The sequence below is a fragment of the Protopterus annectens genome, chromosome 1.part0, assembly GCF_019279795.1.
Source record: "Protopterus annectens isolate FY-2018-M chromosome 1.part0, PAN1.0, whole genome shotgun sequence".
Lineage (NCBI taxonomy): Eukaryota > Metazoa > Chordata > Ceratodontiformes > Protopteridae > Protopterus > Protopterus annectens.
This window is the reverse complement of record NC_056725.1, coordinates 826,939,801-826,951,882: the sequence shown is the minus strand read 5'-3', so window position 1 is coordinate 826,951,882 and position 12,082 is coordinate 826,939,801. Positions and strand designations below refer to the sequence as shown.

The 12,082-nt window shown below is 36.9% G+C and overlaps 1 protein-coding gene across 1 annotated transcript in view; it reads left to right on the top strand.

Annotated features, from left to right (window-relative positions):
• Positions 1 to 12,082, top strand: part of NOX3 (NADPH oxidase 3) — a 650,715-nt gene that overhangs the window by 80,979 nt on the left and 557,654 nt on the right. The window contains exon 7 of the mRNA XM_044063461.1: positions 11,074 to 11,255. Coding sequence (XP_043919396.1) covers positions 11,074 to 11,255 — 182 coding nt within the window. The remainder of the gene's footprint in view (positions 1 to 11,073; positions 11,256 to 12,082) is intronic.

Sequence of the window (12,082 nt, the reverse complement as noted above, 5' to 3'; positions counted from 1 at the left end):
ATTGCATCGGTAGTCAGAACAACAAGGCAGTGGATGGCTGCCAGACTATCTCCCATTCTTGCTAGTTTTGCTGAGAGTCAGTATGTATGAAATCTGGTATTCTTGATTTCCACACTGTGTCTTTGCTTATTTGGCTAGTCTTGCTTCTAGTTTGCACTGACAAATATTGCAAATTCATATATTTATGTTTATGTCTGTTGTTGTGTCCAGCAGTATTGACAGAGGACACTGTTGATATGTATTAGAACACAAATGTTCAGAATGTTTGCCTGTTTGTGGATCTAACTGAGGGCTATACACAGATGCTGTAACAACTTTTCATGCTTCGTTATTAACATTTTATCCAGCACCCCACTTGGAGGGGTTGCTAGACAGTGGGCTTACTGCTGTCTCTGTTCTTTGATCATAACAGTATTAGTGCTTAGACAGCTGTGTCTTCTCCCACCTCCCCCTTCCCACACCTACCAAATTGCTTGCTGAGACCCAAGATAAAAGCTGAACATGATGTGACCGTCATGCAGGTAACCATTATGTAATGTTTTGTCATGTAGTCCTAATATTTTCCTGTGCACTGCATAAGCAGTCAGGGGGGGGGCACGAAGTGAGTGCAGCAGGGAATTATCACTTACCTCTGCAATTGATAAGGCCTCTCATACATTCTTACCCCCTCAGTCTTGACCAGATACCTCCGGTTATTTTCACCAACATCATCTATACATCCACACAACAAGCCACCCTAATACAATACACAGATCATTCTAGTCTCTGGTACACCTCCAAAAACTTACTCAGGAAGATTTAACAGCCACTAAAATATGGCTTTGTAACTCACAGCTCATAGTCAGCCCAAAAAAGACCAAACTACTACTTTTTCCCCAAATCCCTCTCTCATAAAAAAACAAAAACAAAATGTAAAGTCCTCTCTCTTGATAATACAATCATTGAAGTCATTTCTCATAGCAAATTATTAGGGGTGATAGTGGATAATAATCTTACATTCGACCTGCATATACAAGATTACATAATAAAAACTAGGGATGCTTTACAGAGCAAAAAACATTCTCACTGACGCAACTAAAACTACACTTGCCTTATCTCCTACCCAGACTTCTTTATGGAGTTCACATCCTCACTAACCTCCAGACTTCGCAAAACTTAAAACTTGACTGATGTTATAACAAAGTTGCTAAATTTTCAGCAAATACCCCTTTTAAAACCCATCACTGTAGAGCACTAAAAAGCCTAAATTGGTTATAACTGCCTCATCAACTAACACATACACAGCTTATTATCACCTATAAAATTATCCAGCATCTATCTGCCTGTCCAGCAGTAAAAACATTCTATGCAACTATATTCTCAGTCAATCATTGCGCTCCAGTAACCAAAAACTTCTGTCTGTCTACAAACCTATCAAATCTGCTGAGCATTATCTGTACTTGTTGTGCAAGGCTGCTAATACCTGAAACGTTTTACCTGTATCCATCAGGTCTATACCCTCCCTCCCATTTTTCAAAACCACTTTGAATGACTTCCTAGATAAAATCTGGCCTTGTTCTCATTCAGAACTGGTATAAATTATATCCCTAAATGTGAACAAGTACCTTTTCATTCCTTATACCCCCTTACTCCCCCTTCTTCATTTACTTCCTTACTGCTATCAAATTCTCTTCCCTGACTTTCTCTCGAAATATACCATAAGCCTGTTTTTCCCAACTTCATATTACAATTCCTGTTTGTATTAGACTACTTTAATTTTAATTTCTCAACAAACTGTTTAACATTTCTATAAATATTAAATGATTGTCATATAACTTGTATCAATTCTTAACCAATGTTTTTATATTATCACTAATTTGTTATAGTTATTTGAACTGCAGATGTTTTTGTTTTATTTCTGAAGAATGTAAATTATTGTTCTTAAAATGTTTTGAATTAATTTGGAGCTCTTCTCCCTTGGTCTCTGCCAAAAATGGGCTTCTACCCAGTCAGACTTTCCCGGTAATCAAATGCCAATAAATAAAAATGAAATTCACTACACTGCGAAAGAAAATCCATGTAACCAGAGGCGATAATAAAAATACTATTTATTATTAACAGTTGAGTGCTTTCATCTTACAAAATGGCAGACTTCTTCAGAACAATTTACGTGAATACCCACACATTTAATAACCTTCCCACAACCCCATATAATTGCAATCACTGAATAAAAAATATCAATAAATTATTCATTTAACAATTATCTAATTAAATAGAAACCTACCCTGTTATAAGTGCCTTGTAAAACTGGTCTCTTATATTCATATTCCATGTTATAATAAATCCATAAAAACATTTTATTAAAAAACACATTTAACCATGCATAAACTAACTGCCTACCAACAAAAAATGTGTACTGTATAATGAAATAAATTATTGCAAGTAAAAAAATAGTACATATAAAAATGGTATATATAAATAGTTGTAAACAAACTCATAACCTGGCTGTCCATATTTTTAAAATATTCTTGGAAGAATAGAGTGGAATATAGGGAGTTAATGTGGCAACTCAGAATAGACGCAGGACCCCCCCCCCACTGTTAAATGACAATATTGCAATTTCTAGTGTTTTAAAAATATGGACAGCCAGGTTATGAGTTTTACAGTTCCAAAAAAAAAAATTTCCTTAGTTACACCCATTTGTTCACCCAATATTTCTAACAGAGTACTCTGCGGGCAATTTTTAAAGTCTGACAACTCATTACAATCCCAAAACATATGTTCCCAGTTGTCTCTTTCTTCCACATCACAACTTTAAAATTTGCTATCTGCCTGAGTAAAAATTGGAGTCTGCTCGTGGTATAAAAGTACATATGCAAAAACTTCCAAGCAAGAATTCTAAATCTTCTAGATTTTGTTGTATATTTGAGAGCCATACATATGTCCTCCTATTCTTTCCATGAGAATTGCTTAATGCAGTTGAATAATTTGATAGGATTTGGAAGAGAAAATTGTCTTTGGCTCATGAATAAATGAATGAATTTCATGAATGGAGGCTATTCCACTGTACAGTATTTTAGCAGGATTCTCCTTAAATACATCTGTTTGCTACAATTCGCAGTTCTTAAACCCAAATGTTTAACTCCCTTTTCTCTCATCAGGACAAGTGGATGATAGGGGCACTTTTCTTTCTTGGTTTCACAAGCTTCTTTGCAAAGCTCCACCACTTTGTTTGATAGACATACATTAGATAAAGAATACCTGATCCTAATTGCAACAAACTGATCCATACAAGTATGGTACAGCATTGTTTTTGGCAAATGTCATGCCTTCCTTCTATTCAGCATCTCATATACAAAGTAATACTATCTCAACAAAAGGCTCAGTAGTTCACTTCATCCTTAGATCTTGTATGCATGGATGTTGCATTGTTAATTCCTAACAGAGATGCCATGCCATAAGGTTTCTTCAAAGTCTCGAAAGCATTCTACTGAAAAATTATATTTGTCCTGTGAAAAAGATTTTTTAAAGACAGGATAACTCAAATGACTTTCTATATTGCCCCCTCCACAAACTGCTTGAAAACCAAAATTATCCCCATGAAGTACATCAGTTTTATCATTTTGTTACGATGCCTTTATAAGGCATTTCTCCTTGATTCTTCCAGATTCTCCAGAACAACATCTGCTTGAAGGTATGTTACCTGTGTGTTGCCCTACATCCCGGATCACACTCCTGTGACTTAAACATCATAGTGGGTAATCTCATTTTAGATATCGCTGATATTACAGACATAGTTTTTTTTATCTTGGAATATATCTGAAAATCATACACGAGTGAAACCACCAAGAAAAAATACTGCTGTATAAAAGTCCAACTGATTTATTAAAACAAATACAAATAAAAATAAAAAACAGATGAGCGCTTTCGCGTACCAACCAGTACGCTTCTTCAGATCTTAACATCTAGAATTTTTAAAACCACTTTTATACAAAAGCTCATACTCAAGAATGATCAATTAATCCATCTATCAATTTAACAATTATACAATTATGATCAGTGCAATGCAATGGAAGTATACTATAGCAATAACCCACGCCCGGGTGTGGGCAATGCGGGATTCATATCTTGGAATATACAATTCTAAGTGGCAGTTGTTACTGGAAGGAGAACCTCTAAACTGCAGACTCTGTTTATTTAAAATGATGTACAATCTGCCACAATGACAAACTTAAGTGAAGGCTGGCCTTTCAGTTATTGACATTTGCATGACATGACATGTACATTTAGCTAGAGAAATCCTAAGTGGCTTGCTAACTGCATTATTTTTGTTAGTTTTGTTATTTTTTTGTTATAATAAATGCAGCATTCTGGTAGAACATATCAAGGCACACTGCAAATGGACCAGTACCACTTCTGCTGCACAGTTTAGAAATATCTCTTCAAAAGATACAACGGCAGTGATGTGAATGAATGTGCATAGAGCGATAAATATTACAAGTTGAATGCCCAGTTGAGAGGGATGGAAGGCTTTGACACAGCTGCTTCATAGGGATTTCTATAGCTGACCTTGTGATAGTTTTGCCAGATAATGCTTGACAAGCATCCTAAACATCATGAATTGCTCTCTGAATGTTTCCATAAGTTAAAATATGCAGCTGTGTAATGGACTTACCATTTGATATGTATGGAAGTGGACATTAAAGGCTCACATTACCATGCTTGCATCAAGATAGAAAGAAGGGAAGAAAAAACCTGGTCATGCTGAGCAAGGAAGGCATTTGAGACTGCATTATGGAAGGCAGGGGTAAAAACAAATACACTGAATGAATACTTTGATTCATCCTCACAAAGGAAAAAGGAATGGATGGTACAGTTTTGAGGGAAGTAAGGGACTATTGTATGGTGTAGGGAACAGCCACCAGGATAGAGACTGAGGTGGCAGCGACAATAGTACCTGTCATACAGGACGATAAGGCAACAGGAAGGAGATGGCCTGCCTCCCAGGCTCTTCAAATATCTGGTCTTCTTTCTAGTAGCTTCCTAATTGAAATCTTCAACAGACCACTGGTCAATGCAGACCTGCCTGAGTGTTAGAATATGACAAAATTATTACAGTTTACTGTGGGAGCCACCCCCGTACTACCACCACCATCAGACCAATAACTTAGTCAAACAGAGATCTCAGGAAAGTCGCTGAAATATTATCTTGACAGCAGTCATTATAAATATGCTGACAAGAGCAGAACTTCTATTATTGACTGGATGAGGGGGGTTAAACTTTGTTTTCCAGCATTCTGCTACATTGGGATTGATCTCTTTTATCTGAAAATTACATATTTGTAATGCTGCATTAAAAATAACCCTTAAAATCAGATATATTATGTGGTAAGAATTATGGCAAATTCCTTCAGCTTGAAGAAAAAAACTGAAGTATTTTGATGAAAACAAGGCAAAACCATGTGTGGTGATCTATTTATTTCACAAGTTAAAGGTAGCCAACAAATCTTTTGAGGAGACTTCAGCAAAATAGCACTGCCTCTAGATGTACAGTGTACCTGACGTTGTTTCTGATCTCACATAAAATTAAACCCCATCTGCTCTACTATCACTGACAAGAGGCTAGTTTAAAATTCCTAAAATAACTTCAAAGGTAATATTAAAAGCTCCAGTTTTGGAGCATTTGTAGCTAATCTTGATACAGTTTTTCATGTAACCAAATGTTTAAAAGTCTGCATCTATTAATACCAGTATCATATCAAAAAGACCCTCTCATGAGGAGGAAGACTGACAAAAAAGTACCCCGTGACTGTGATGTAACACTGCATTAATAACAATATCAGCTGCATGGTGTGTAAATTACATGCTGGGAGCCCAACTAAAAATCTGGGCCTATGTCTTTGAACTAATTGTTTGGAAAATAACAGATACAGACTTTATACAGTGGAAAATCATAAAGTAATATCAGTGGAAAAAGAGTACTGAGAGGACACCATTCGGACAAACTTTTTCACCGTTGACATGAAAATTGAAACATTTCCTACTGTCAAAACCTGATTTTCCCTGGGAGAGAAAAAGAGACTAAAATATAGGTATTTTAACAATGGGCTAAGAATTTAATTATTGTGCGCAGAATTATAGTCTGGTCTGTTCTTAGCCTGTAATGTAATTATTGCTATGCTGAAAAGTTTAAATGTTAGCTGCATGCAAATTAGTAAGCAACAAGCATTTTAACTTCATTTATTATGTCTGGCTATAATATTCCTTTTTGAGTAGACTGAAACTAAATAGCAGTCCTCTTAAAGAGTAGACCCAGATCATCCCTTTATGCTGGAGACTGTGCCCAGCCTCTCTAATTGATATAATAAACTCCTTGGTTGCAAAGCTTCAGGGTTTCAGGGTAAGTTATGGATGGTTTCACAAATTACCCGTTTGGTGTTTCTGTTTTTTAACGAATATTTTTCCGCTGAAAATATTTCTGATAGCCCAAAAGACTACTATGCTTGATGCTATCTGCTTGACATTGCAAAGACCTTTGACCTGGTCCCACTGGGTATCTACTAGGAAAGCTGGTTTTGGTGACAGGACTGAGAATGAAGAGTTGAACTGCTGCATGGTTGAATGGTCGAACACAGGGAGTTTCAATAAAAGGGATGGTATCAGGAATAAGGAAGTGGTTAGTGGCATACCTCAGGGGTCATTCCTGTACTCGGTGTTCTTCAAAGTATTTGTTTCAGACATATCAGAGGAAAGAAGACAGAATCAGCTTCTTTGCTGGTAATGCAGCAGTGATGGATGGTAGGAAGAATATAAGGAAAGATCTGGAATGGTTAACTAAATAAGGAAAGAAGGAGACAGGTGGCATTCATTGCAGTACAGACTGTGGCACTTGGGCTACAACTGCCTTGGTATGAAAAGTCAGCTGACCGAGAATGGAACTGATGCCAATAAAGCATTTTATGAATATAAAGGAGTTGATTACATATTGATTTTACCGATAGGAGCAGAATGAATTCAAGTTAGTCAGATTACTAGTATAAAAGCAAATTTGAAAGGACATAGAAACATGTCTTTGAACACTGTCAGAACTCATACAGTGCTGTACTCAGACTACAGAAATAAAATTGCATCAGTGAAGTGGAAGCCCAAATATGTGAGATTAAATTTATTACTGATCTAATTTAAATTGTCTGTAAATATATTCAAGTAGATTAATACACTGGAGTACAAAGATAACACCATTCTTTGTTTCCTTGAGTAAATATTCTTTATTTAACCTTCATGTATTGATTTGCTTTTCTTGAGCAACTATTACAGTTGGATATCAGTTAGCTTAACCTTTGCCCTACTGTAAATATTAGTACCAATATTTCTGTGCACTGAAAGAGCAGTGTGACTTTATATGTCTTTGTTGCCACCACCAGGTTGCTGTAGTAAATTTAACCCACCATATTGGAGGGCGTACTTCTTATCCTCTATGGTTGGGTTAGAACCTCTGACATAACCTCCTGTTACAACCACCAGATGCATCATTGTCACTAAGATCCATGCAGCTCTCCTCTATTGTAAGTCAGAGTCAGTAAAATGAGTGGCTTTTCTGCCTTGAAGTAAAATGCCAGAGGACTGTGGAGTTCTGGAATCATCTTCTTCTTTTGGCTTTTCCTGGTTAGGGGTTGCCACAGTGGAACGGCGGTCTGCTAATGATTGGCAGTAGATTTTTTACGGATGCCGAAGTGCCAGCTCGACGCCCAACCTTCAATGAAGGCACGCCCATTCTACATATGTCTTTCGAATGCCACTCAACTGCAGGGAGGACATGCAGACTCCACACAGAAAGCGCTCCAGCCAAGAATCAAACGGGAGAACCTCTTGCTGTGAGGCAACAACGCTACCGCTGCACCACCACGGCTTTGGAGCTCTGTAATCATACTGATGTAAAATGAATGATGATAACTAATGTGAAATGCAGAATTATGATTTTCTCCTCACTGTAGACTTTCTGCATATCTTCATCATTACATCTCACTGACCATTCCCTAATTCATTCATATCTATTTTTCTCGTTAAGACGTTCCATGTTTCACAGCCTACAATAATCTTAACAGTTTCTTCTTTATTTTCTTCTCTTTCATTCCTTCCCAGATGTTTATATGGTCTGTTAAATGAAAGATACTGAAGTCAGGCTTTCAGTTATGTTACTGTAGTGTTGTTGTCTTTGACTGCAAGAACACTGACCTGTGTATGGAATAGACGGCTGTCCTGAAATCAGTTGCATTGTAAGCATTACAGCTTCATATTTGCAACCAAAGGTGTGTGTGTGTGTGTGTGTGTGTGTGTGTGTGTGTGTGTGTGTGTGTGTGTGTGTGTGTGTGTGTGTGTGTGTGTGTGTGTGTGTGTGTGTGTGTGTGTGGCAATAATTGCCAAACTTCTGAACCCTGATAATGAATCAAAATTTTGAACTCTCTGATAATGGAAGTATTTTGTTTCATTTGAAACAGTGAATACTCTATGCCGGGAGAATTTAATTTAAAACTAGATAAACTTAAAACCATATTATTCAACTTTCTATTGTTCCACACAATATATATATATATATATATATATATATATATATATATATATATATATATATATATATATATATGTGTGTGTGTATGTATATCTCCATAATCCCCCTTTCCCATTTTAGCACATGGGATCATGGTGTGTCATATCAATAGTGACCATCATTAAGAGTCAATATTCACACTGCCAGATGGCCAGCCCTGCCACTGATGTACATATATTTATATTGATGTAGGACAGATGGTTCATAGGTTCATAAGTTTATAGGTAGGTACTAGGCTATCGGATGTGGGGCCTATATAATCCTACTCAAAATGTTTGAGCAACCAACTGTATCAACATCCAGAATATCAGCATTATTATATCAAAACACTAAATGTCAACATGTTCTGTGCATTCATCAGGTATTGCCCCAGAACAGAGGACCAAATGCAAGTTTTTTGCAGGGGGCTTGAGCCCCCCCCCCCCCACAGCCCCTGCTAATTATATAAACTAATTCCAAGCTTACACAGTCCCCTGGGAAAGGGAATATTCCCCTACCTGGAGATTATTGATGTTTCACACCTGTGGACCATCTGTTTCAGTCTACCCAATAGTGTTGACCAAATAGATGTTAACTTAGCTGGTCATTCGATCAGCTGCCCTAAGCCTGTTAAAAAATAAATAAATAAATACATATATATATATATATATATATATATATATATATAGAGAGAGAGAGAGAGATTCACTTTATAATCTCGAAATACTGAAATATCGAATTTCAGTATCTCAAGACTATAAAGCCGAAAAATCAAAACACCAAAACCCCAAAAGTGCGAAATTCAAAACCGTGAACGTAAACACACCATACACCACACAACACATACACCGTCCACCCCATATTACAACAAACAAACAAAACACACACAAACACAACAAAACAAATAGACAAATCTACCCTACATATATCTACCCTACATATAAGCAGGGGGGCAAGCCCCCATGCACCCCCCCATGTGGTTGTCTGTGCCCACCACACCCCAGCTAATTATATATACTAACTCCAAGGTCATACCAAACAGAAAAAGACAGTAAACTCACCACTACGCACTCTACAGTCCCCTTGCACACATACATCATTTATGTACAAACACCACCACTTTCAACACTTACACACTCATACTCTTACCTACCTACCCTAACCCACACCTAAAATTTCCGAACACACTCACATAAACTCAAATCCCTACCAAAAAGCCTTAAAAAACATATTCACTTGCCTGAATCTCCAACCATATCCACACACCACACAGTACATCAGGCACGCAGTATATTCCACTTTACGTAGCGGGGTCTATATTAGATCCACGAATGCTTAAATGTTTGAATCTCTAATGCTCGACCGTTAGAGATCAAACAGTTAAGCGTTTGAATTTTTTTAAAAATTAAAAAAAAAATCAAAAGTAAAAAAAAACAAAAAACTAAAGGGTTTAAGAAGGGGGGGCAAGCCCCCCTGCACCCCCCACGTGAGGGGGTTGCACCCCCCCACACCTTAAATATATCAACTCCAAGATCGCTCTACAGTGTAGGGAATGGGAAATTTCCCATTTCCGCACTGTAGTTCACTGAAGTGCGATCTTGGAGTTGGTATATTTAAGTAGTGGGGGGGGCTGTAGGGGGTGCAGGGGGGCTTGCCCCCCTCCTTAAACCCTTTCATTTTATTTATTTATTTTTTTAATTTTTTTTTACAACTTTGAACGTTTAACTGTTCGATCTGTTAAGGTCGACCTTTACAGATTTGAACATTTAAGCGTTCGTCGTTGTAATATAGACCCACGTAACGCACCACCACAACCGCAAATTTGACATTTCCGGATTCGCGGTTATGGGGTTTCGCTATTTCGGAAGTTCAGCTTTATAGTCTTGAAATATTGAAATTCGATATTTCAGTATTTCGAGATTATAAAGTGAATCCATATATATATATATATATATATATATATATATATATATATATATATATATATATATATATACACATACACGCATATATACATATAGTCCAGTAATGCAATAAAATGTAACGGCATTTAAGGAATACTAGACACTACTATGCGTGCTTAGTTTCTTGTTTGTTTACTAAGCAGTACACTACAGTCATCAAACCAACTGACCATCTGTTCAGTTTATCTCATTTTCTTGTACAGCAGCCTTATCTGCATGCCACATATTCTTGAAATTTATTACTGACTTTCAGCATTCATTCCATTCTTTGAGGTTTCTCTGTGGTTGTACCATCCTGTCTATAAGACGTATTTCCTTATACTAAGACTGCATGGTGGAGTTCAAGTCAAACCACAGAGCTGTAGCTGGATTATGCAATTTGCTTGACACTGTTAGTCAACAGACCCAGAAGTACGTTTATTATACTGATGCCACTGTCGCACTTCATATTTTAGATGCATCCTAGCTTATTCTGTTCTACTGAAAGAGCTTAGTTTATGCATGGATCCCCTTTAACATATATTGTCTGCTCTTTTCTTTTAGGACACAACAAAGGAAATACTCCTAACCATATCTGGGGCAACTGGCATTGTTATCACCTTGGCTTTAGTAATCATCGTGACTTCATCAACAGACGTCATTAAGCAGACATCTTACGAAGTCTTTTGGTACTCTCATCATCTTTTCATCGTTTTCTTTATCGGCTTGGTCATCCATGGAGCAGGGTATTTTTTTTAATGCTCACAATAAAAGTACAAGGACATGTTCAGAATGTTGACATATTACAACAAACAACAAAACACACACAAACACAACAAAACAAACAGACAAATGTACCCTACATATATCTTGACATGACTGGACCAAATGAATGTGCTCAACACAGCCTTGTATTTATTTTTTATTTACACTTTTTTTTTTTTTTTTTTTTTGCAAAACATTCATTCATTAATTCATTTTTCATCTTTAGGAACCTGTTCAAGGTTACAGGGAAGCTGGAGTCTGTCCTGACAAGCAGCTTTCTTAAAGCAGAGAATCTGTCTTGGATCATATACAAAATCAGTCACATGAGATGCACTTAAACAAGTATACCTTGCACACACCTATGAGCAATTTGGCAGCTAGTTTATCTAGCAATATATTTCAGGGTGTGGAAGAAAACAGGAGACTTAGTGAAAACTACACAAACACAAGCAAAGCATTCAGACTTTTCACAGAAGGCACCCCTGCTAGGAACAGAACTACAGAATCATGCTTTTTGAAGCAGCAGAAGTGATTGCTGCACTACTGTATTGTCCTTTGTCACTACAGTCAGGTTGAAAAAAGATTAAAATGATGTTTCGTCTGTCTTCAAAAAGAGTACTTGTCTTCCTTGTCCGGCATGTGATGCTTCTCTGAGAATATTCAGAAATCGTTATACTCGGCTGATTTTAGCTTGCCAAGCAACTTCAGTGACCCTAGAACTGTGCCTTTAAAACACATTTCTTCTATTTTCTACACATGGTAGACATTTATTTATTTATTTGTCTGTATATCTCTTTATTTAGTTGCA